General features: G+C 50.1%; 1 protein-coding gene across 14 annotated transcripts in view; it reads left to right on the forward strand.

The window, feature by feature from the left end:
• The first annotated feature begins 2,177 nt into the window (after positions 1-2,177).
• Positions 2,178-25,803, forward strand: part of DOCK7 (dedicator of cytokinesis 7) — a 97,024-nt gene continuing 73,398 nt past the window's right edge. For 7 of the 14 annotated variants that reach the window (XM_066555345.1, XM_066555344.1, XM_066555347.1 and 4 more), the window contains exons 1-3: positions 2,180-2,256; positions 12,005-12,110; positions 25,597-25,772. In XM_066555345.1, the coding sequence (XP_066411442.1) occupies positions 2,219-2,256; positions 12,005-12,110; positions 25,597-25,772 (320 nt within the window). In that variant the 5' untranslated portion in view covers positions 2,180-2,218. Of the gene's footprint in view, positions 2,257-12,004; positions 12,111-25,596; positions 25,773-25,803 lie in introns of all 14 variants that reach the window. The other 7 variants (XM_066555341.1, XM_066555343.1, XM_066555346.1 and 4 more) reach the window with 2 other exon arrangements.

Consider the following 25,803-nt stretch of genomic DNA (forward strand, 5'->3'; position numbering starts at 1 on the left):
GAGACATCAAAACTCAGCAAGTACTGCCCAGAACCTCACCAAGGTCCTTTCTCTGTGGTAGTGACTGGCAGGAGGGCAAAATGAAACCTAAAATCCCAAAGGTCTCCAGTGGACCTTGGATACTCCGTGCCCTGTGTGTCAGGGCTGCCGGGGCTGGGCTGCTCTTTGCACCCTCTGGCAGCAGGAAGAGTTTTCCTCTCAGAACTGCAGATTCCCAGTTTTGGTCTCAGAGTTTGGGTTAGGCAGGGGTATTTTGGCCTCCTCCATTCCAGACTGGTGCCATTTTGGGCATAAAAAAGGGAGGAAGAGGAAGCATTGCTGGTGGTCCCTGATGCTTTGGTCTGTTCTTGTGAGCACACACACTCAGATTTGGGAACTTGGTCTTAGAATTCCAGACTGCTTTGGGTTGGAAGGGACCTGAAAGCTCATCCAGTTCCATCCCCCTCCCCACTATCCCAGGGTGCTCCAAGCCCCTCCTGGCCTTGGACACTCCCAGAGATGGGGCAGCCACACTTTTGTGTGGCTATAAGGAGGTAAATCTCTTATCCCCATGCACAGTGTGAGGCCCTTCTCTGGTGTGCAATTCCATAGCAGGCAGCAGCTCCAGAGCAAGAGTCTTTTGTCTTGGCAGAGGTCTCTGGGATATTTCCTCCCCTCCCCCTTGGAGAAGAACATCCCTTTCTCAGTGCCTACAATGGGTCTTTGCTTCCAGGATCTCTCTCTGTGTGCACGTGTGTGACACATGACAGCACCTTTGTGTCCCGGGGCACAGCCTCACCACAGGGGAGGCACTTGGTGGCTGCATTAAATCCCCTGGGATCACTCACACACGGGGATATTTGCAGATTTTGGGGCACTGCCTGTGCAAACACAGACAGCAGAGCAGAGGAATTGCACACAGCTGGAAATCAGCAGCTCCTGCCAGGGGAAGGATTGGTGTCCTCGACACGAGGGAAATGTTCACCCAAGCCAAGCAGATGGAGTGGGGGGAATTAACACTCCTGCTTTTGGACACTTCCTGGGTGACTATTAATAGTTCCCTGGTTTGGATTAGTGCACAGCATATGTTGGGTAGCAGGGACTTGGTGTTATCTGCTAGATCATGTCCTGGGCTCAGTTGTTTTTTGAAGTCACAAAACAGTCATTTTTGTTAATGACTCCCCACCTTCTACCTCCTCTTCCCATTAGATAACCCCAAACCATGACATGTTTGGAGACACTGCTAGTAATGGCACGTCTGATGGGAATGGATGGTACAATCTTCCAACCATCTCCTAAATCACCATCAGGGACAATGTTTAGCCTTTTTGAAGGAAAAGATGGGATGATATGGGGCAGGATTGACTGGGAGCTCAGTTTTGTCTGGCCGGGGGACCTGGCCATGCCCTGCAGACCCATGACACCCAGCAAGGTCTTAAGCTGCACTGGGGTGGGTTAGGTTGTACATCAGGAGGAATTTCTTCACAGAAAGGGTGATTAGACATTGGAAGGGAGGTTTGGAGTCCCCATCCCTGGAGATGTCCAAGGAAGGACTGGAGGTGGCACTCAGTGCTCTGGGCTGGTTACAAGGTGGGGATCGGGCACAGCTTGGATTCGATGCTCCTGGAGAGCTTTTCCAACCCCAGTAATCCTGGGATTCTGGTGCTGCCAAGGGTTGGTCTGGCAACAGTTTTGGACTGAGGGCCGGGGAGCGATGCTGAGGAGCCTTTTCCCCGAACCACAGGCAGATCCCCGTCAGTGCCGAGAACAGCCCCAGCCGCTCTGCCCTCACGCAGGAATAAAGCGGCACCGCAAGGGGCGAGCCCCAGGCCGTGGGGTCAGGACCCTGGGGATGGGGGCAGGGATGGGAATGGGGATAGAGGATGGGAATAGGGACAGGGGAAGGGATGGGGACAGAGGACGGGGATAGGGATAGGTGCAGCGATAGGGGCAGGGACGAGGACAGGGATGGGGACAGAGGACGGGAATGGAGACAGGGGCACGGATAGGGACAGGGGCAAGGATAGGGACGGGGCAGGGATGGGGACGGGAGCGGGCCGGCCGCGGTCACTCCCCGCCGTATATCTGCGAGGAGCGGCCCCGCGGCGGGAAGGGGAGGAGGCGGCGGGCGCGGCGAGCGCCGGGGGTGGGAGCTGCGCCGCTCAAGTGCGCGGCTCGGCGGAGCATTACGGCGGCCGAGCGCTGCCCGGGCCGGCAGCGCGGAGCCCGCAGCGCGGCCATGGCCGAGCGCCGCGCCTTCGCCCAGAAGATCAGCAGGTACCGGGGACGGCCGGGCCGGGGCGGCGGCGGCGGCACCGCGCGGGGGGCGGGCGGGCCCGGCCACGGGGGCTCCGCCGCTGCCGCGCCCCGGGGGCGGGCGGGCCCGGCGCGGCCCTCGGGCCCCGCACCCCGCCGGCCTCCGGCGGCCACGGGCAGGGTCCGGCCGCGGGGCCGCGGCTCCCCCTGGCCGCCACAAAGGGCCGGGAGCGGGCGCGGCGGGCGCCGAGAGCGGGGCCGCTCCCCCGGGGGAGCTCCCGCGGGGAGCGGGGGAGGGAGGAAGAGGAGGAAAGGAGCCGTGGAATTCCGCTCCCGCGAACAAAGGCCGGCCGGGCGCTTTGTGCAGCCCCTCTCGCCGCACAGTGGGCGGCACGGCGCCCTCCCGGCCGGGCCGAGCCGGCCCTGCCCCGGCCGCCTCCCGGCGCTGCCCCGGCCCCGCACCTGGGAGGGGAGCGCCGACCTCCCGCGGCTGGAAAATGGAGAGAGAGCTCCCTTCCAGCGCCTTCCTTCCTTCCTTTTGTGTGCGAGCGCGGCTGCTGCGCTCCTTGGACGCGCCGAGCTGCGCCAGGCTCGCGGTGCTGAGCATCCTTGCGTTCCTCAAAGTTTGGTTATTTTTCGAAGAGGAGTATTTATAGAAATTTACCTGCCAACGGCAGGTTTCTGCAGATTTACATGCCGAGTTAGGCAGTGTTTCCAGGTGGGAATAGTTTTTCTGTTTGCAGGTCTGACCAGGTAGCCTTTGGTGACCATGGCACATCTCCTACCTGTAGCCAGCAGTGCAGTGAAAGCGAGATCCATCAGTTGTGCCAGAGCTGTTCAGGAGGATGTGGACAGTAGCAAAAGGAGTCTCATTTTCATGCCATTGAGCGAGAAGCTGTAGGTACAAATAATTGCATTCAGAGAAGATGTGATGGAGAAGGGTCAAAGGAAAACGGTGGCTAGGAGGTAGAGGAGTGACATCAGTCCCACCCCACTCACGATCTGGAAGTAGGTGAAAACATTGCTCTTCAGGTTCTCTGCACGTTTTGATGTGCACCAGCCAGGGGTTAGCGTGACAGATCAGGGAATGGGGAGAGGTGGATTTGCTGCCTGACCGTTTTTCCTGCTCCTTGGTTGCAGTCATAGGAATGTCACATGAGAGACAAGCCCTGGCAGTCGGTGTCCGAGCTGTGCAGCCCTGGCAGGACGTTCAGTAAGGTGGCCCTGGGGTGATCAACGTGGTGCTCAGGAGTCCTGGCTGGTTCACTGGGTTGTAGCACAGCTGTGCTACCTGTGTGCACCTTTTGGGCTAATCTGGGTTGTAGTTAATCTGGGTTGTAGCACAGCTGTGCCACCTCTGTGCACCTTTTGGGCTAATCTGATCCACTCCCTGTGTTTCCCAGTGTGGTCATTAAACAGGTCTGGTTCACCTGTGCCTGTAGAAGGACCCAGGTGCTTTGCAGTGAGGTCGGGGCTGTTGCATCTCCACCTTTCTTTTACACTTGTGAGATTGTTGTGTTTTCTATGGGGTTTCCCATGTTGTAGTGTCATATTCTGACAAATCTCAAGTTCCTGCTTCGTGGCTTGCACATCCAGTGCATGTGAAGGCAAAAACTTGTGGGCAGAATGTTTCACCTGGGGATGCCCAGGCTGGGCTGCTGCCCTTCCTTCTCCTGCTGGCACAGGGCTGCTGGGAATGTTGCTGTTGCAGGGCATGAGAGATTGGAGCAGGCGGTGCACGGAAGTCCCAGAGCTGTGCTGGTGGCTGCTGGAAGCCCTCCCCAGTTCCATTGTTTTCAGAAGAATAGATCCCTCACATTTTCACACTCTGCCCCCCGGTTTGGCTGACTCATCGAGGTAGACATAGCATTTGTCTTATTCACAGGAAACAGCCATGCTGCTCTTGCTTTGCCTGTGTGCTCCAAATGGATGTCATTCAGATCCACCAAGACTGATTCCTTTAGTCCAGCTGCACGTTTCTAAACTGCTTGTTGCAGTAGAGGTAGAGAAACAAACATGGGATGGACTCAGCTGTTTCTTGGAAAGCCCAGGGATGTGTTCCACAGCTCAGATTTATCTCTGTGATTTCTTCAGCCATGGTGGTGCCCCTCAAGAGAATGATCAGAATGCTGGTGCCATGCCCTGCCTGCTCATTGCATCCAAATCTTTAAATATTGGGCAGAGGCTATCAGTCATTGCCCCAGGAGTTTCAAAATATCTTTTTTAGGACTATGTTACAAGGTGTTTTCTTGATTAGGTCCTGCTGAGTTTTTGCAGGATGGGTTTGAATTAGAATTTGGAAATCAGTAATTTGTCTTGACTCCATCAGAAGAAACTTCTGAGTTAAACATATATAGTGGGCTAATAAGATCTTGCATGAAATTGCTAATTTTTATTTGGAACTATATTGTTAGCAATTTTTTTTAAAGCTGTAGTGGATCACATCCTTCTGCAGCATCCTGCTGCTTCTGTAGCAGCATGGAGGCTCTTCCTTCCATCTCAGTGTGAGAGCAGAGGAGCTTCAGTGCCTCCTGTGTCTGGTGCACATTCCCAGCTGTGTTAGCCCAGGATATTTTTTGGATATGGGGCTGCTTGGCAAAGAAATAGGGTGTGGAAATCCTCTCACCAAAAGGGTCAGTTCTGAGTTCCTGGCTGTCCCAGTAACTGAGCATGTTGTATCCCAGCACCCCCGTGCTTCCTGGGGCAGAGGAAAAGGTGTGCAGGGTTTTTAGACTTCAAAAAGAGAGAAAGGAGAACTCCCCTTTAAACCTCACACAGCAAAAACATTACAGGGATAAACTCATGTAGGTTTTCATGTGAGCCCCTGACTCAGTGCCTTGTCAGTGCTCTTGGAGCATCCTGAGGCTGCGTCAGCTGGGGAATTCAGAGCTGCTCCTTTGGTCAGACCATCACCATGGAAGTGTCTTTGCTTGGAAAGAGTTCTGATCTTCCTTTCTGCTCCCACAGTGGGAGAGGATCCCTGTGACTTGGAGCAGCCCACCTGCCCTGCCCTTTGTCTTACAGTGCCTGTCAGCCTCACACAAACCCCACAGTGTGATTTTTACAACTGCTCTGTGCTCTCTTGCTGAGAGTTTTCAGTTTTCCTGTGCCCAGTTGTCAGTGGAGTCCAGAGAAAGTTGTTTTTACCTGGTGGGTCCAGCCCCTTCCCAGGTGCTTCCATGTGAACCAGAGCCCCATGAGGGGCTGTTCCCTGGGCCTGGGGGGTCTTCAGCAGGTGCTGATCCTGCTCTCAGACATTCAGTGACTTGGAAATTCCCCATCATCCAGGACTCTTACAGTACATGGGATTCCTGGAGTAATCACAGCTTGTCTTTATGGATTTGAATGGAGGGGAAAACACTTGTGTTCACTACACTCAGAGCATCTTATTTCTGCTGCAGCTCCCTTTACACTGATGGGGTGCTGTAAAAGGGGACTTGGGAAGGCTAAATTTTCATTTATGTTCATTTAGAGCCCTTTTACACTCCCTGAATGATGTGTCAGGGAGGCTGACAGCCTCCTTTGCCCAGCCCCAGGGTAAAGAGGGATGGTGTGAAACCTGCACCCACTGAAAGCAATAGCAGAGCTGTCACTGGCTCCCAGGAGCACCAGATTGGGCCAGAAGCGTCGTCACAGCAGAATATTCATCACAGTTTATTCTCTTCCCACATCCAGATGCCATTTGCATTGTCAAAACACTGTCACAGATAACTGAAAGGATTTCTAGCAGGAATTTCAGAGCATCCCTTTCCCGTTCTCCCCAAAAGTCCCACGGCTGTCCCCGTGCAGCCTCTCTGGATCTCTCGTGGGGGAGTTGGCAGCGCTTGGGAAGCACAAGAAAATCCCTGACTGCTTAAAGCAGGGGAGGAGGCAGGGACAAAACTTCACAGAATGACTGGGTTGGAAGAGACCTGAAAGATCATCGAGTCCAGCCCAGCCCAACACCCCAACTAAACCCTGGCACCCAGTGCCACATCCAGGCTTTGTTAAACACACCCAGGGATGGGGACTCCACCACCTCCCTGGGCAGCCATTCCAGAACTTTATCACCTTTCTGGAAAAAGCTTTTTCCTGATATCCAGCCTGTATTTCCCTTGGTGCAGCTCGAGGCTGTGTGCTCTGGTTGTGTCAGTGCTGCTGGAGAAAGAGCCCAGCCCCAGCTGAGCACAGGCACCTTTCAGGAGCTGTGAGAGTGATGGGGGCAGCCCTGAGTCTCCTTTTCTCCAGGCTGAGCACCCCCAGCTCCCTCAGGGGTTCCTCACAGGTTTGTGTTCCCAGCCCTTCATCTCCAGGGCTCTGTCACAGAGCTGTTTCTCTGGCCAAGGCTCCCTTCTTTGGTTGGTGTTTTTAGCTTGAGGTGTGACTTTGCTGTCCTGGGGTGATTACCTCAGCCAGGTGTCCTGGGAGCTCAGTCCCTGCACTGCAGCCCAGGGGTGATATTTCAGCCTCAAGAATCAAAGATGATCAGAAGAGCACCACAGGCAGCGTTGTGTGATGTTTTCCCTTTTAATCAATGGTGAGGAAAAAGGGAGCATGTTGTTGCTCATCTGTGTTAATTTAAGAACCCACACACACCCTGCAGCAGTCGGGATCAGGCTGGGCATTTCCTCAGCTGGACATCAAACCCATTTCACTCCAAGGGGAAGGAGTTCACTCAGAAGCAAACAGGACCTGGGGTTTAGGAGGAAGGGCTGCACTGGCAGGGTGGCTGCAGGCCAGAGCTCTCCCTGCCTCCCTGGAGCAGGTTCCCTCCCCCAGCAGAGCCTCCCTGGCTGTGGCTCACACCTGGACGGGGCTGCAGGCAGGACAGAGGCCAGCTCCTCCCTCTGCAGAGGTGACACTCAGCCAGTGCCACTGGGCTTTGGGATTGACATGCACGCACAGTGAGGCAGGAGGGTGGATGGACAGAGGGTGAAGGGGTAAATGATGTGTGAATGCAGCTTTCTCTCTCTGGGGCAGAGCGAGCAGCTCTGCTGGGGCTGAGATGCCTCTCAGTGCCAGGCTGCCCTCTCAGAGCTCCCTGGAGTGCAGTCCCTGCATGTGACCCCAGGCTGAGGAACAGGCAGGAGCAGCACTGCTGGAATTAGCAGGAGAAGCAGTTTGCCTTGCCCTTTCCCAGTGGAGAGGGCTGTGGAAAAGGGACATTTCCTCACATCACTCCAGGCTGGCCCTGCCCCACCTTTGCTGGAAACAGGAGAATTCCTGACCTTGCTTGGCATCACCAGGCAGATCTTGGGCAGATTTTTTGGGAAGGCAAAAAGAAGAACTCATATTTCTAGTTTGCTGGTTAAGCTAAAAAAAGTTTAAAAAAAAAAAAAAAAAGGAACAGTGTTTGGGTTTGACCAGGCAGGGCACATAGAGAAATGATTTTTGTGTGTAGTAAAGAACCCTGGGAGTGCAAACATGGCTTCATTTTGTTATTTGCAGCTCAGAGTACTTTGAGAATGACCAGTTTTGTTTTGCTTTTGGAGCCAGTTCCAAGAGGATTTTTTTCCCCTCTTCTTTGTGTGTTTTTTTCTTTTTCTGTGTGAACCACATGCACACACAATAATTAACCAGTGAAGAAGGTCAGAAAGGAAGTGACTGGGGAAGATGTACTTTAAACATAGACATTCATGAGCTGTGGGCTGTAATTAACTGGAATGTTTGTCTGAGGTTCCCAGGTTACATGTTGAATATTAGATAAGTTATTAAAGAGGCAGTTTTTTATTTGTCCTTTTAATTATCAAAGCTTTAATGGCTCTTCAGCTCTACCAAATTAATATTTTTTTTTAACGTTCGGGGAATATTTATTTCTCTTGTTTTGATGGGGTTTGGTATCACACCAGCATTGCTTTAGGTTAGAAATAGTGCTCAGGGTTACAGTGTAACATGAGCTGCTGGTCATGACCAGTTTGTCATGGACAAACAGCCTTTGGGAATGCAGGAGGAGGAGAAGGCAGGTGTGTTCATAGAGTGATGGGATGGTTTGGGTTGGAAGGGACCTTAAAGCTCACCCTGTGGTCAGGGACACCTTCCACCAGAGCAGGGGTTATTTGTTTTAGGGAAACTGGGAACCTCTGGGAGGAACCAGTGAGGAAGCAGCCCTAAGAGAAGTCAGCTGAGATACTTGCTCAGTGTAGAAATACTCATTTGGTTTTCCAAAGGCTCTGGTCCTTCTCTGAGTGAGTGATCAGGGTGAAGCACATCTGCTGAAAGGTGATTCCCAACTGGAACAACTCTAGAAAAGCCATTGGGTGATCAGGGGAGTCCAAAGGGGACCCCTGGCAGGTAGAAAGGAGTGGGAGAGGGCTCTTGAACCTGCTCATGCTGCCACAAACCCAGAGGGGGATAGATCACCCCTGAATACATCTGGAGATCAGGTTACACGAGGAGATGGTTTCTGAGTGGCAGAGGCATGATGCTTTCCCTGGGGAAGTGGTGTCCAGAACCTCTGTGAATGCAGAGACACAGAAAGGAGCCAGCCTGAGCTGTGGGTTGGGCTCCAGGCTTGGAATGAACAGTGACTCCTGCAGACTCCACTCAGGAATTCTGGGGTTTACACAGTGCCCATTAACTTCACATGGGAAGAGTTTTGATGGGTGCTGCTGAAAGCTGGAGAGGCAGGAGTGCTTCAGACTAGAGAGCAATGCTGGTTCCTTGGTGAAACCCATGGGAGCTTCAGTTCTGACAGGCTGTGGTTGTGTGCTTTGGGGGAATTTTCACAATCCAGTGAGGTTATGGATGGGGCAGCAGCAGAGCTGAGCAGTGCCACCCTTTGTGGCACCACATTCCCTCCCCTGTTGGACCTCAGAGCTGCTCAGGTTCTGAGGAGGAGCCAGCACAGCTGTGCTTCCACAGCTGGGGACAGGTCCCCTCCTCTGGCTGGACTTCCCATCTGTAAACAATGCCTCTTGAAAATGGGGAAGGGTTTTTAGGTTTCCCTGCTGTGCTGGGCTCTATGTGTGCCTCCTCAGGAGTGCCACAAAACACAGCAAGTGAGAGCCTGGTGCGGAGCAGAGCCCTTGGGGACAAGCTTGTCCATGCCCAGCCACAGCTCCATGTGTGCTTTCCATGCCAAGCAGCCATTTTAATGCATTCCACATTTCCCTGCAACAGCCAGCAGCACACATGGTTTGCTCTCACGTGTGTCTGTGTGTGCACACGTGGTGGGAGCAGGGACATGGCTTTTCCTGGGTGTTCCCTGTCCCCAGCAGGACAGAAGCCACCCACCAGAAGTGAAAACATCAGCTCCTGTGGATAAAGGCAAACATGAAGGAAATGAGTTCTTGCAGCCAGAACACCTAAAACTTGATTTTTTTTCCCCCCTCCTGCAGTCTACTTTTTTAAAAAGACAAAATAATGCTTCCTCTGGCTGATCTTATGTCCATCCTCTGGCCTGAGGAAACATCTGCTCCCCATGGCAGCCTCAGTTGTCCCAGCCAGTTCCCTCTTAGAGTTCCCTTCTCTGCCACTGACAGCAGCTGCCTCCATTCCTGCCCAGCAGCAATCCCAAAGGCAGGAGCCCATCCTGGTGTCCAGGATTAGCTCAGGACAGGTTGAACCATCTCCTTGGCAGGATTTTAGCAGCTCATGTGCTGTTCTAATAAGCAGCACAGTCCCCCTGATGAGATCAGGAGTCTCTCAGCCACGAGGATGCTCAAAGATCACTGATACAGCAGAAAATAAAATCCCCCCAGTCCTTGCAGGCTGTTCATTGCCTTATGGGCTGGTTAGTGCCTCCTTGGAGCTGGGAGTTTGCTCTGGGAGCCAGAGCTGCCAGCAGGGCTGTGATGTGGTGAATGGCTCTCTTGGTGGGTTTGTCACTAATAAACTGGGTGTTGACTCCTGGGGAGCAGCATTTGTGTTGTGAGGTCCTGCAGGCCAGGGCTACTCAGCAGCTTTTCAGCTACACAGCTTTTTTTGTGGAAGGAATCTGGGTTTTGGTTTGCTTTTGGAACGAAACCATTTCCACCCTGCTCAGAGGCTGGGCTGTCCCTGCTGAGAGGAGCTGCAGCTTCCTGCTGGGATGCAGGATGGAGAGTGGGCATGCCATGGTGGGGCTGGGCCTGTGGCCCTGTGCTCAGACAGCCCCTGGCCAGCAGCATTTCCTCCCTTGTGCTCCTCGTTCCCCCTCCAGGTGGCTTTACCCACCTCTTGTGTTTTCAGCCTTACCAGAGACAATGTGGCTCTTTGGCCAGAATTGGTTTTCCATGGAGGCTCACGGCTTTCACCCTCCAGGCATGGAAGGGCTGCTCTGTGCTTTCCACTCCTGGTGAGGAAATTCCCCAGTGGTGGAATTTCTGTCTGGCAGAGACACGAGGCTCTGTGCCAGTGCTTCCTCTGCTTGTCACCTTTACCTTTCCTACACAGGAAGGGAAACACCTTTTTGTTCTGACCCAGTCATTTGTTTCCTGGTCCTTTGTCTGACTGTGATTTCAGACCCCAAAAATAGGCAGAGGGATGAAAATGCAGAGTACAGGAGCAGCTGTGTGACCAGGAACTGCTGGAGGGTGAGGAGAGCTCTGGAGAAGAGCTTTCCTTGGAAGAGCCTGCTGGGAACAAGTTCATTTGTGCTCAGGGTCACGTGCATCTTATTGCCACAGATGTGCACAGAGGAGCAGTTCACAAAGGGGAAAAAAATAATTTAATTGCTGTTAAAAATGTGTATGTGCAGCCTTGTGAGGGCTTTGTGATTCTGTGAGTTTGGTATGTTCCTGGTGGGCTGTGACAGGCTCAGTGCAGTGAGCAGTGTGTGCTTCCATTCCAGCAGTTGTTATTTTTGCCAGTCTCTCCAAGCCCACTGGTGAGTGGGGTGTGCATTTGCTCCTTGCTGGGTGTGCTGTGCCTTGGAGAATCCATGGGCTGTGCTCACCCTGGGTGTCCCCAGGGGTTCATTCAGCATTCCCTGCTGGGAGATGCTGCTGCTCACCACCAACCCCACCTGCACTTCCTCTGGGAGAATTCCCCAGCTTCTTGCAGGATGGGGAATTTGCTCTGTTTGTTTGATGGCCCAGGTGGCTGTGCCCCATGCCATTCCCTGCAGGGGTAACTGTGTCCCTGTGTCTGCTTCCATTGCAGCACACAGGGGTGTGTGCCCATGCCCATGCCATGTCCCTGCAGGGGTAACTGTGTCCCTGTGTCTGGTTCCATTGCAGCACACAGGGATGTGTGCCCATGCCATTCCCTGCAGGGGTAACTGTGTCCCTGTGTCTGCTTCCATTCTGTCACACAGGGGTGTGTGCCCATGCCCATGCCATGTCCCTGCAGGGGTAACTGTGTCCCTGTGTCTGGTTCCATTGCAGCACACAGGGGTGGCTGTGCCCCATGCCATGTTCCTGCAGGGGTAACTGTGTCCCTGTGTCTGCTTCCATTCTGTCACACAGGGGTGGCTGTGCCCATGCCCATGCCATGGCCCTGCAGGGGTAACTGTGTCCCTGTGTCTGGTTCCATTGCAGCACACAGGGGTGGCTGTGCCCCATGCCATGTTCCTGCAGGGGTAACTGTGTCCCTGTGTCTGCTTCCATTCCAGCACAGAGGGGTCACTGTGCCCCATGCCATGTCTCTGCAGGGGTAACTGTGTCCCTGTGTCTGCTTCCATTGCAGCACACAGGGGTGGCTGTGCCCCATGCCATGTCCCTGTCACACAGGGGTGTGTGCCCATGCCCATGCCATGGCCCTGCAGGGGTAACTGTGTCCCTGTGTCTGGTTCCATTGCAGCACACAGGGGTGTGTGCCCATGCCCATGCCATGGCCCTGCAGGGGTAACTGTGTCCCTGTGTCGTTGCAGGACCGTGGCAGCCGAGGTCAGGAAGCAGATCTCGGGGCAGTATGGAGGCTCCCCGCAGCTCCTCAAGAACCTCAACATCGGAGGCAGTGTCTCTCATCACACCACTGTAAGTCATGCCTGCAGCTCAGGCTGCTCTCCACACTCGCTGCACCACTGGGAGGAAGCTGCTCTGCTGACAGGGTGTTGATGGGAGAGGCTCTGCTAACACCAGGGACAAAATTCCATGCAAAACCCACTGATTTTGGGGATTTCTGTGCTGCAGATCAGTTGTTGTGGCTGGGAATCTGTGTTTCTGCAGAATCTTTGTAGGACAAGGGGCTTTCTTGCTCAGATATTGGTTGTTTTATCCCCAAACAGCCTGCATTGAGCATTAAATTCCATTTGTGTGTGTGGTTCTCTGCATGGAGAGCTCTTTGCAAGCTCCTGCACTTCAAGTTGCTGTTTTCCTGTCCTTGTCACCCTGGAGAGCAGGTCCACAGCAACTCATCTGCTCTTCTGAAGTATTTTAAATATTATTGTGCAAGCTGAGTGTGGCTATTCCTTGTATTTACTTACAAGTTTACAGCCCACTTTGAAGAGCTGCATTGTCACAATCACCCTTTCTGAAGTCAGACTTTCTTGCATGGCCTACCAGTAACCTTCCGGATTTATTGTGGTAAACATTTCAAGAGCGCAACAAACTTTTTCAAGCTGGAAATGTTTGATTTGGGGTTTCACTTCAGGTCACAGCAGTTCCTTTTGCTGCAGTCAACTTGGAAAATAAATATTAGAGCATCTTGTTTTCTTCAGAGAGGGGTGGTTAGGTCAGGCAGGGCTGGAAATGCGCCCTGATTTTGATGGTCTGTGCAAGTGTTGTGAGTTTACAAGAGTTCTTCTCTCTGGAGTGGGGTCCTGTAGTGTTTCCTCATTTCCTGGTGTTGTGGGGATGAGTCCATGGGAATTCCCTCTGCTTCATGTGCAGTGTAACCTGTTAAAGCTTCCTCCTGTGGGGCACAGAGGTGTCCTCTGAGCTGAGTGTCACCTCAGAAGGGACCTCCAGGCTGAGCTCTGGCTCAGAGCAGTGACTGCACTGCAGGCACAGGTTTCACCTCTGGGGTCTGGCTGTGCCAGGGGCACTGGGGATGGAGGAGGGCTGGAATTCTGTCCTGTCCCAGGAGCTCAGGGAGAGCAGAGGGCTGCTCTGTCAGCAGCAGCCTGGTGGGGACTGGGCAGGTTAATGAGAGGAGGGTTAATGAGAGCTGCTGCCCAGGCTAATGCCTTATCTCAGTGCCTCTGCTGGGCTGTGCAGTGATAATGCAAAGCCCTGACTTGGCAGTTCTGGATGGTCTTTTGCATAATCCAGCATTAGGGCAGGGAGGGTACCCTGCTATTAGCTGGAGTGTGGAGCACTCAGGGTCATTGACTCCACTTCTCTGCAGCCTGGGCAGCTGAGGAGTGCACTCCCATTGGAGATCCATCCCAGGAACTGCTGGGTTCCCTTGGCCCACCTCGGTTTTATCTTGGAAGGAGTTGGCTGAATTGTCTTTCTGCTCTCATCAAGCGAGATGTCTTCTGTGAGCCTCTCCAGCTGCTCCTCACCCAGCCATGTTTTTCATCAGTTTTTCCTTGTATCACCTCCTTTCACTCTGAATTATCTTTTTTCTGCTTTCTCCTCCTATTCCTGAGGTTTTTCCATTCTGCCACCAACCAAGTACTCATGCTCAAAGCTTCAGTCCTGTTGATCTTCACATGTAATTTTTGATACAGGATCAGACTTGTTGGTCATGGTATCATCAGTAGCTCTCATTACCCTGTTGCCCTGGTGTTTGCTAGTAAATATATGCAAGGATCTATAATAATGCTGGAAAAGGTCATGCTGGCTGGAAGCAGGCTCTGAGCTTTTCCTATCAAGCTGCATTGTGTGATGGCTGCTGTGATAAGCTCCAGTTTGTCACATTAAATTGGGTGCTGAGCAGAGATGCTCTGCAGAAGCCTGATTAACATGGGGTGATGGTTTGTAGGAGATAGTCTGTAGGAAAAGTCTATTTAGTTAAGTCATGAGTCTGTATCCTGAGGCTGCATAATGCAACAGAGGTTTGCTTGTCTGAATTTTGGGTTAATTTCTCTCCCCAAGGCATCCGTCAGGATCTGCTGTGCCTGCCTGGCCTGGTTTGATAATCAGCATTATGCAGAGGGAAAGCATTGCTGTGTGAAGCTGGAAAAGTTCACTTCTGTGTAGCCACACTGGTTTAAAAGCCTAAAGTAGGGCATGTAGTGTAGGAGTGAGTAGGAAATTCCTGCTGAGATGGTGTGTGGTTGAGTTGCAGTATCTCCACAATGGCAGCTGGCTGGGATGGGGAGCTCCAGCCTGCCAGAACTGCAGAATTATTTGGCCAATGCTCTCAGGGATGCACAGGGTGGGATGGTTGGGGTTGCCCTGTGCAGGACCAGGAGCTGAAGTGGGTGATCCCTGTGGTTCCCTTCCAGCTCAGGATATTCCATGATCCTGTGACTCCAGTGATTGTGCAGGTGTGGTCTCTCATGCCCACCTTGCTCACTGTGCTGGGAATTCTGCTCCAGGAAAGGTCAGCACTGATGCTTTGTGTGAGAGTCTTACCAGTCCAGTGGAGGTATTTTGGTGGAGAAATGGAGTTTTTGTGAATGAGGAGCCTTCAGCACCGTGCTTGCTTGGGCCTTGTCAGCTGGGGCCAGTGCAGGGATGTTCCCCACTCCCCAGGCCTGCCCTGGCTGAACCTGGGATGAATGCAAAAACCTGGCAGCCGAATTTTAGCAAGTCTCTTCCCTTTTGCCTCACAAGCAGCAGACAAAATGCTGCCAGAACTGTTTCTAATTTGGTATCTGGTAGAGCTGGGGAGAAGACGCTGCTTTCAAATGAGTTTATTATTGTCAGCCTCCACCCTTCTGCCACTTTAGGAGCAGCTGATTTTAATTGCACATTCCTCAAACCCCAGACACAGGTCCAAGGCCCTGAGAGGCTTTTCCTGAGTAACCCAATGTGCCAGGCTGGGATCCTGGCAGGATCCTGCAGCTCTGAGCTTTTTCTTTTTGCAGCCCACAGCAGAAGGCTCTGACAGTTTGTTACTGGGAAATGGGAGCTGTGAGCTCAGAGAGCTCCATGAAGGAGGGTTTATTTTTTTGAAGTTATTTTTGCCAGTCTCTCCAAGCCCACTGGTGAGTGGGGTGTGCATTTGCTCCTTGCTGGGTGTGCTGTGCCTTGGAGAATCCATGGGCTGTGCTCACCCTGGGTGCCCCCAGGGGTTCATTCAGCATTCCCTGCTGGGAGCTGCTGCTGCTCACCACCAACCCCACCTGCACTTCCTCTGGGAGAATTCCCCAGCCTCTTGCAGGATGGGGAATTTGCTCTGTTTGTTTGATGACCCAGGCTGTTTACTATGGGCCATTATAATCCCTCATGACTAACCACTTTCTTTTCTTCCCAAGTTTGTTTTTTTCTGTGCAGCAGCTCCTGGTGCTCAGTTAACTCTGTCTGCTGGAAGAAGATAAAGACTTATAAAATCTTGGATTTTTTTTTTTTTCACTTTTGAGTGCCAAGGATAATAATTGAAATTTTTTTTGGTTGTCATCCAAAACTTGATTGTTTTTCTTCCCCAGAAAAAGTTCTCTTAATTTTTAAAAATCTCTTCAGGTCTTTTTTCTATTTCTTTACATCTTTAGAGGTATATTTAATGTTTGGACATGGTGCAGAGGTCTGGTTGACAAGATGGTGTTCAGTCAAAGTTTGGGCATGGATTATCTTGGAGGACTTTGCCAACCTTAATGATTCTGTAATTTAATTAGGAGAGCAGCTTTTTACTGAACTTGCAAATAAGCAGAGTGAATGTACATTCAGTTGTTTTATAGAAAAATCACAGCTTTTTCCAAGGGATTGGGTGTGATATTTCCTGCTTTTTGATGTATGTTACAGCAGAGATGATTGTTGGTATGTAAAGGAACACTGTTATAAGAGATGCTAATTAGTCTGGGAATAAAGGGGTCTGGATTCTTGGATGTGATGTGATCTGACCAGGGCTGCTCTCAGCACTTCATTTTCTCCTGTAAAATGAAGGTGCTGACATTTACATATCTCTGTAAAGCACTGCTGGCTTTATGGGCATTATCTGGGCTAATTGAGCCTTTGTCTTGGATTTATTGGATGTCAGACTTTGGCCATGTATTCAAAGATAGCATCTAATTATTCAGCAAGAGAATATAGGTTCCTTTGTACATTTCCATTGTTTATTTTAATGTAATTTAGGAGAAGAAGAAAAGGTGATTTGTGCAAATGAATGGCAAGCACAGCAAAGGAAAACATGACACTGTCCTGTGTGGCACTGAGAGGGCATTTTGGAGTGCTCAGAGCCAAGTAATTTTATCACCAAAAATTGCAAAGGAGAATGAGCCAAGTCTTTGTGCTGTCTCAGGGCTGATGAAGGCTGCAGGGTGCCTCCCATTATTTGTATTTCCTGCAGGTTTTGCCCTGCCTGGCTGGATGGTTTATCCTCATCAGGCAGGGGAGGATGGGAGAGGCATCCACATCCTCTGCCTGCCTCTGCCCTTGGGGCTGCTCACAGTCAGCTCTGCTCTGGTGCAGGCACTTTGTGTGGCTCAGGAAAGTGCTCCCATGCCATGGCTAAAGGCAGCAGTGAGCCTGTGGCACAGGGCAGGGGTGTTTTACCTGCTCAGGTGACTCTGCTGCCCACTGGAAGTCTCTGCAATAACTTCAACAGTGTTAGCAGAGATCAATACTCTTAACTAAATAATGTTATACCAAGTAGTTGTTAACAAACAGGCTGGGGGTGCTCGCCTGGAGAAGAGAAGGATCCAGGGAGAGCTCAGAGCTAATTCCAGAGCCTAAAAGGCTCCAGGAGAGCGGGAAGGGACTGGGGACAAGGGACAGGACACAGGGAATGGCTGCCACTGCCAGAGGTTAGCTGTTAGGGGAATTTCTTTGCTCAGAAGGTGCTGAGGCCCTGGCCCAGGCTGCCCTGGGGCTGCCCCATCCCTGGCAGTGTCCCAGGCCATGGGACAGCCCTGTCATCCCTCCCTGCAGGGCAGAAGGTGTCCCCTGGGAGCTGAGAGGTGCCATTGCCAAGGATTTCCCACTCAGGAGAGCATCTCTGTGCTTGGCAGGGCTCAGGGCCACCAGGCTCTGCCTCTGTGAGCCCCAAGGGTCTGGAGGGCTCCATCTCTCCTGGCCTGATGTAACATTTCTGCCAAAAGTGGGAAATCTGTGATTTTTCTGCAGTCTCTGGTCAAACTGTTTGGCTTTTTCATTTCTCTGTCGCTGTCTCAGTTTCTGCTTTCATTTTTGTCACAATTTGTCAGAGGGAGACTCTCCAAGATGAGTCTCAGCACTTGCATTTTCTGTGTCAAAGTCTTTGTGTTCTCCAAATACTCTTGGTGAAATTACACAGTTCTTACTCATCAAGGTCTTGTCTTCTTACCCGTCCTTGGAGGCATAACTCGTGTCTTCTAGGGTTGTTAAGAAATTGCTTTAGTATTCCCAGATAACTAATTAATCTCTGATTAATATTAATATTTCTATACCCAAATGGCTTTCTACATTAGCAGCCAGTTATCACAGCAAATAACCTGGCACTATTTGTACATAAAGCATCTCACTGGTTTTGGGACTGGCTGTTACTTGTTACATGTAGGATCCTTCTTTAGCCAGGTATATTTGTAATTATTTCACAGAACCCCAGACTGGTTTGGGTTGGAAGGACCTTGGAACTCCTTCCACTGTCCCAGGGTGCTCCAAGCCCCGTCCAACCTGGCCCTGGACACTTCCAGGGATGGAGAATCCATTTACTTTCATTAGAGGCATTTTCTAAATCAAGCACTGTGATAGAATTTTGACACACACTGCAGATCTCACAGAATGCAGATCTTAAAACTTAATGTTTTCAGGTTTAAAAATGGAGGCTTCAGACACAGAGAATGCTTAGAGCCATTTTTGGGGCAGGTTTGCAGTCTGGAAATGAAGGAATTCCATCATCTGTGGTGATGCCATCCCACAGAACACCATGCACAAGCAGGAGCAAGAGGCAGGGCAGGAGATAGGGAGCTGCATTCCAGAGGCAGTGGGGAGGTAATGACTGCACTTATGGCTGGGGAGGTGTCACCATCCCTGCTGAGCCTGGGGAGCTGCCTGTGGTTGATGGAAAGCAGAGATTGCCTTGGAATCCCCTTGGTTCATTTGAATATTTCCATCTATTATAAATGCAGCCAAAAAATGAAATGCAGGAGTTCTCTGGGCTCACCAGGCATCAGGAGCATGGGTTTTCTGAAATGCAGCGATGGCAGCAGACAAATGTGTGAGTCTTTGAATTTGGATCCATTTGGGTTATTTTTGGAGTGCTTAGTTGAAAGAAAATGTCATTTTTGCAAGTAAAACATGTTTTTTCATTACTTGAGTGTTGTCAGTGGTTAATATTACACTGCTCATGTTTCACTCTTAGAGTGACTTGCCTGTAGTTCACACTTAAAAATAAATCCACTGCCTCTGTTTAGCAAGCTCATTTCTTTCTACTGTTACCTTCTTTAACCTGCCTGCAAATTGTAATTTTTTTTTTAGCATATTACGTTCTCAGATTTATTCTGAGTCCCTGCAGTACATCAGATTTGACTCCTGTTCCCTGAGATCCCAGTATCCCTTGAAGGGTGACAGGATTTTGCCCCAGCCAGCACAGGCCATCTGCATTCCCGAGTGCTCAGCAAGGGCAGTGCCTGTTTGCCCTGGAGACCCAGAGATAGGCTGGGGCTCAGCTTTGAAATGTTAATCTGCTGCTTCTGTCCTTCCAAGATTTTGCCCAGGGAAGGCAGTGGGTGGGAAGTTGGTATTAATTTAGAATTTGGAGCTTTGGCACAATCTGTTGCAGTTTTAGCACGTTATAAATCGCTTAATACTTAAGGAGGTACAGAAGTTAAGATGGAACTTTGTCCTGGTTTCAAAATTGGCAAGAAATATCACCCTGATTTTGAAGAAGTGCTTTAGCTGCCAAGTAAAAATAGCAGTCAGGATCGTCCCTGTGATGAGGAGCTCTCTGCAAGGTTAATTTTTCAAGGTCCCTTATGGGATCCTCACAGGGAGTTCTACTCCCACACAGGAAGGAGGCAGGAGGAGCAACCTTGCACACTTTGCCATTGTCATTTTTACAGAGCCCTCAGTTGTGCTGATCCCCACAGGGGCTGGGCTCTGCCCTTGGGAATGATGCATCTTATTTGAGCCAAAAGGGAAATTGGGCTTGGACTGGGCCACAGCTGTTGGGTTCAGACCCTTGTTGTGCCAGATGCATCCTGCCAAGCTGCCATGCCATAACCTCTCAGTGCTCCTGGGGCTCCCTCCCTGGGGGATTGGACAGCCTGGGAGGGCAGAGGTGAGGGAGGGAGGAGGAAATGGGAGGGAATGTTGTTTTCCATGGCTGTGCTGTCATACACAAGCTGGAAGAGTCTGCAGGGTCCTAGCAGGGATTTGAGTGTGTCGCTTGCAATCCCCTGTGCCCAGCTGGCTCTCTGGGGAAGGGATGGGCTGAAGTCCTCCAGGCAAACCTGGGAATGCCTGTGGATGTCAGGGCACTGTATTTCAGTCAGTTCCTGTGAGATGGAGACAATAATTGTCCCTTTTTCTGCCCTAGTTGTTACTGAGCTGCTGGGCAGTGCCCAGGATCTTGAGCCTTCAGCTACCTGCACAGTGCAGGTCTTGTACAAACCTGACCTCTGCATTGTATTTTTTGTTTCCCTGTGTGAGCTTGCCCTGGGTGTAGCTTTCCCTGCACTTTATCCCTTTGTTCCCTTTGTTATCCCTTTGGGATGCCTGGCTGCAGTGAGTGAAGGTTTGTGTTACCCTCCATGGAGTGATGCCACATCCCCTCTCTGAGGCTCCTGCAGATTTGTGCAGGTGCTTTTGGAAGTGATGATGATGATGCAGGTAGGTGCTGAAAAGGAGGAAATAAATAGGAGAGAGACATGTGCACTAAAACTCCACAAAAATACAATGTTTGCTGTCTGGAGAAGGGCAAAGTCGATAGGAAAGGCAGTTTGATTTTCCAGCTTTTAAGGGGATGTAACAGTGAAGAATAACACAACCTTAAAGAAGGAAGCTCGAGTGTCCCCACTGCAGGAGAGCTGTAAACCTGTGAAATAGGGCTTTGTCCTGCAAGTGCTGAGAGCCAGAGCTGCAGCAGCACAGCTGCACCTCTGGAAACTGCCTGTTCAATGGGCCAGAGCAGCCAAATCAAGGCTGCTGTCTGAATTAGCTGATTGGACATGTCTGTGCTCAGGTTAAGGACATGCAGAATTGGTATTTTTAATGTATATCTGTTTCCAGGTGGGGGGTTTGATTGGGGTTAGGGTAAGTCTGAGAGAGGGAGTCCTGTGTGATTTGTTCTGTGCTTTGAGTTTATCAGTGCTGTGATAAACACAGTGTTTGTGCTGCCAGGGAGCAGGTTATGTCCCTCTTACTCATCCTCAGCTGCCCTTTCTCCCCACATTGTCCCCCTGTAGATTTTAATGGCACAGAACAGTGCTTGCCATGAGTGAGGTGGCAGTGCCTGATCCTGGGATAAAAACTGAGTGAAAACCGGGTTAGGGAATTGTCCAAAATTTCATCTGTAATTACAGCCTGCACAAAATCAAAGGGTATTTTTTTAAAGAGCAGCAATTCTGGGAGCAGCATTCCTCTGCATATTTTTAAGCATGTGTTTGCTGTTAATTTACATTATTCTATGGTCCTGGTGGGGAAGATGCTCAGGGCTCTTGCAGACTTTGTTTTCTGGAGGGTCTTAATAAACTCAACAGAAATGGAGCCCCTGGCAAGGATTTCCTGCAGTAGCACTCCAGTATTCCCCATCAGGTTTATTAGGGGAGACCACACTGGAGCCTTTCAGCCCTGAAAGGGGGCTTAGAAAAAATGAGAGTGACTTTTTACACAGGCAGACAATGATAGGGAGAATGGTTCCAAACCAAAAGAGGAGAAATTCAGATTAGATATTAATAAATTCCTCCCTGGCAGGGTGGGCAGGCCCTGGCACAGGTGCCCAGAGCAGCTGGGGCTGCCCCTGGATCCCTGGCAGTGCCCAAGGCCAGGCTGGACATTGGGGTTTGGAGCCACCTGAGATACTGGAAGGTGTCAGGATTGAAACAAGATGAGCTTTAAGGTCCTTTCCTGCAAAACCACTCTGGGATGCTGGGATCAGTTGCTAGGTGGTCTGCATGTTTGCAAATACCTGACTGGCGTTGTCCTTCTGCCTTGAGAAGTCCAGTGAGGAAGAGCTGGCTGTGTTTTGTGAAGGAGACCCCTCTGTCGCTTCCCTGGAGCCACCAGGAGGAATGGAGAAGGTTTTCCTGGGAGCAGGATGAGGATTGCGCTGAAGGTGGCCAGCAGGGCTGTGGGGAGCCCAGCTTTATCCTCCTCAGCTGTTGCCCCTTCCTGCTGCAGCAGATTTCAAACCTTTTCCCGTGCCGCTGACAGGACCGGCACTCCTTTGGTGGTTGGGATCAGCTGTGGCCCAGTGGCAGCTCCTGCAGGCCAGGGCAGTCAGCTCTTGCTTGTCCTGGTGCCACAGGAGCTCAGCTGGGCTGGAGGTGAGATGGCAGAGCAGGTTCTGCTCCCCCAGCAGCAGTGAGCGGGGTTGGGATGATGGGGTTGGGCCACCTGCTCTTTACCTGAGCTTGTCCAGCTGCTTCAGTGGGCACGTTCCACCTGATGGGTTTGTGTGGCAATTCCAGGTGGCTGATGCTTTGCCCAAGTAACACAGGAACAACCCTTGGTATTTTGAGTGTCTTTGTCCCCATCCAAGCCTTTGGGGCAATGCTGGAGCATGGAGCAGCGCTGGGGAAAGGTTAAACCATCGGCAGCAAGAGCCTTGAGAGGAGCTCTTGTGGTTCTGTTCACACATGGGGACATCTTTCAGGTTCATTTCCCTTTTGGTGCATTTATTCATCTTTCTTGCCTCCTCCTCCTCTTTCATCACTTCTTCCCCCACAAATATCTGAAGCCCAAAATAATGTTCTTGCCTTTTGTCTGCCAATAGTCTGACACCAAGTAGTTCCTCTCCATGGCCATGGATTTATGTTTGGCCTCTTTACTCAGGTGCTAGACAGTATTTCTGGCTGCACAGATGGTGAGTCTAACACAGACCTCTGGCTTTGACTGTTATGTTTGTTTACATCTTCATGGTACAATAGTAACCCAAAGAGACAAAGTGGAAAATTGGGATGTGCAAATTCTGAAATGTGTGAAGGGCTTGGAACCCCCCGGGTGCACAGAGAGCCCCTGAGCACTGCCTGCCTTTCTGGGTTGGGTGAATTTTCACTGGCATGGCCCCTTCCTTCATCTCCTGTCCAGCATATCCCAGTGCTGCTCTTGGACAAGGGCAATTTGAGATGGGAAATGCAGGGATGGATGGGGGGACCTGGTGTGTTTTGGCCTGTGACAGCCTCGGTCCTGCATGTCCCTGTGAGCTCTGCATATTTATACATTTATACTGAGGCTTTTCCTCATCTTTTGTGTAATTCTGTTTATCAGGATGAGTGGGGTGGAAAGGCTGGAAGGGATGAGGATGAAGGGTAGGTTCCTGTGTGTTAGAGAATCACAGGTAAACGAGTTTGTGCAGATTAAAACACAGCACTTGCACAAGCAGCTCACTTCTGGAAGATCCCAGGTCAGAAAGAGGGATAAAAGTAATTCTTAAAATGTTAGGGCTTAAACCCAGGGTCAGCTAAACAGCTTAAAGTCATGGCCTGAGGCTTCCTTACCCCTCTGGGAGGTGCAGCATGGATGGAGCTCTGCACTGGCCAGGGGAGGATGTGAGGGGATGCTTTTCCCAGCACCTCTGCACAACCCCTGCTTCTGGAGCTTTTGCCCACAGTTTTTTACTCATTTTGTTACTTTTAGCTTCATTTGCAAGGAGTCTCCAGTGCTGGGTGGTTCCTCCTCTTTGGTTCTGAGGTTTGTCAGTAGAAGTGGAGATTTGGCACAGAGCAGCAGCACTTGGGAACAAGCAGGCACCTGTGGCAATTCCTTGAGGAAAAGCTGTCACCCTCTGAGGGTCATGAGTTGCATCCTCATCCTCATGCAGGGCACCACTAATGTTGATTTTTTGGGGTTTTTTTGTTTGTTTGTTTGTTTTTGGGGGGGTTGGGATTAAATGGTGAAATGATATTTTTTTTGCTTGGATTCAGATGTTTATCAGTTTTCATTTATATTATAGTCTCACAAAGTGTGGGTTCTGTAGTAGTTTTCTTTAACAAGGTAAAATGGAGGTGTATTTTTTTTAATAAGGTTTTTTGATGATAAACTGTTTAATTAAGAAACTATACTTAAATTATTTTTATTTTTAATTTAATAATAAACTACTCATGACTGGAAATGTGGATTTTTTTATTTAATTACACAATATTACTTAAACTCATGAAGAAGAAGATGAAGAAGAAGGTAAAGAAGAAGGACTAGCTTTTGCTCAAAAACTTCTGTCTTGGTTGATATATATTGTTATATTCTAAAATTTTAAACTCTAAGTTTTCTCCTATGTGATATTACACACTTTTATTTAAACTATGCACTTAAATTTTAGTTCTGTTATTTTATTTTGGAAGGTTTTTTTTACGGTGTTAGGTTAAATGTAGTGTTCTTTTGGGAGTTAGTGTTTGTTAGTACAGAAAGTTTAAAACTTTTAGTAACCAGGGTTCCAGCATCACCCCTCAGTGACATTTGTCAGGGGTCTGGAGGTGCCAAGTGGAGCTGCTCTGCCTGTTTGTGAGGAGCAGGGTGAGGTGGTGACATCCCAGCTGTGTGTGGCAGCAGCAGTGACAGGCTCTGCTCGTGGCAAGTGCTGCAGTGATGGAAACAGTGAAAAGTGTCTGGTTTGTGTTTTCAGAATTCTCCAGAATCTCCAAATCACATACTTTGAGTCCATTTCAAGAGTTCAGGATAAAAAGGGGGGAAAAGGTTGTGAGGTTAATGAGATGATCTTCATCTTCTTTGTGAAAGGTGTCCCTGCCCATGCAGAGCTGGTGTTTAGGGCCCCTTCCAACCCTTCTCTGATTCTTTCCATATTTCCTTACACAGAAATTAATTTGTTTGTTGTACCCAAATTACAGAATCAAATACCACATTTCCAGCCATCACATTTTTTTTTTGGTGAACCAGATTCTTATCTGGCAAAAAGTCACCTGGTCCAACTCCCTGACTTCCTTGGAGTCACAGGTTTCCTGCTGAAGGGTTTGCCTTGTAGGAAAATTGCAGTGTTTATTGAGGTTGGTTGTGGTAGGGAGATTCTTTCAGTATTAGCTGAGTCTTCTCCTTGAATAAAAAGCTGATTAATTTCAGAACTTGTTGGCAATAGTTTGTAAACTGGAATTTGGGATTTGTATAGCAATATTCCTGATAAGCAGAAATATTCAGAATATCTCTGAATGTTTCTGAGAAGTTTAAAACTGAAGTGCCAAGTGTTCTTTATAAAGTCATCTCCAACACGAGCTACAGGATAGTTCCTTGTCCCACAGAAATCATCTGGATGGCAGGAAAGGGGAAGTTTCAGTCAGAAAACTGCTGAATTTGGATGTACTTTTGTGGCTCTTGTTAAAACACTCAGCCTCACTGGCATGTGCCAGGGAATTCTAGGAAATCTCTCAGTTGCTGTAGAGACAGCTTCCTCAAAACTTGTTTTTAGTGTTTCATTTTCTTAATGTCTATGTTTATGTATAGCCTCATAGCATAATGATCTCATATCAGAATATTTATATGTATTTATGTAATGGGATATGTAAAAATACAAGTTATGCAATGGGAGTATGTACCCAGTTTATGCAAAGTTTCTTCTAATGTATCTAAAAAAAGCTCAGGGTGGTGAGATCAGCACTGCCAGTGAAATCTCCTGTTTTCCTGCACGTTTTCAGTCATTCCTTGTGCTTCAGGTAAAGGCTTTGTGCCCAATAAAGATGATTTTTAAGCATCCATTTTATTGAGGGCAGTGTCCCTTCCTGGCATGGGCAGAGTCATTGTGTCACTGAAGGCTCTAATACCAGGGCCAAGAGGTGGTTAAACTTGTACCTGTGGTAGGTGAACACTGTGTTTTGTGTTCCCCAGAGAGGTGGTTTAATTCAAAATAATGTTAGTCCTCAGAGCTGTGTGGCTGCCTGAGCTCCTGGTAAATCAGGCCTTGCTCTGGCTTCTGCCTGGGGGAGGAAGGGTTCCTGCATCTTGGATCAGGATCAAGGTTCCCTTTGTGATCAGAGCTTGGTAAAAACAAATCCAGCCTCAGATAGGTGGCAAATAAAGTACCAAGTTTCCTTTTGTTGTATTTCGTGGAAATAGATGTAACCTTTTCTGGCTCTAGTTGTATTTTTTAGGTGGTGATGGTAGGCACCAGAGAAACATGCAGAGGAACAGCAGATAAAAGCTAAGAGAGGAGAAGCAGCTCTGTGATGTGTTAGCTGAGGTTAACACCAGGGATTAATCACCTGCTGTTGCATCAAGCCCCCCTACAAGGCAGAAGAACTGGTTTAAAAAGAGAGCAGAAAAGGCGCGCGCGATCCTCCCGTGTTTGTTCACCTCGCTGTGAGCCCCGTGGTGCTTTTTGTGTCCCCAGGTGCCTCTCACAGAAGCTGTGGAGCCTGTGGACCTGGAGGAATATCTCAACAGCCACCCCCTGGCCGTGGAGTCGGGGCCGCTGCGGGACCTGCTGGAGTTTCCGCGCGATGACATCGAGGTGGTGTCCACGCCCCGCGAGTGCCGCACGCTCGTGTCCGCCGTGCCCGAGGAGAGGTGGGACCCCAGCTCACCGTGGGGGTGCTCC

This window comes from Molothrus aeneus, chromosome 9, assembly GCF_037042795.1.
Source record: "Molothrus aeneus isolate 106 chromosome 9, BPBGC_Maene_1.0, whole genome shotgun sequence".
NCBI classification, from domain to species: domain Eukaryota; kingdom Metazoa; phylum Chordata; class Aves; order Passeriformes; family Icteridae; genus Molothrus; species Molothrus aeneus.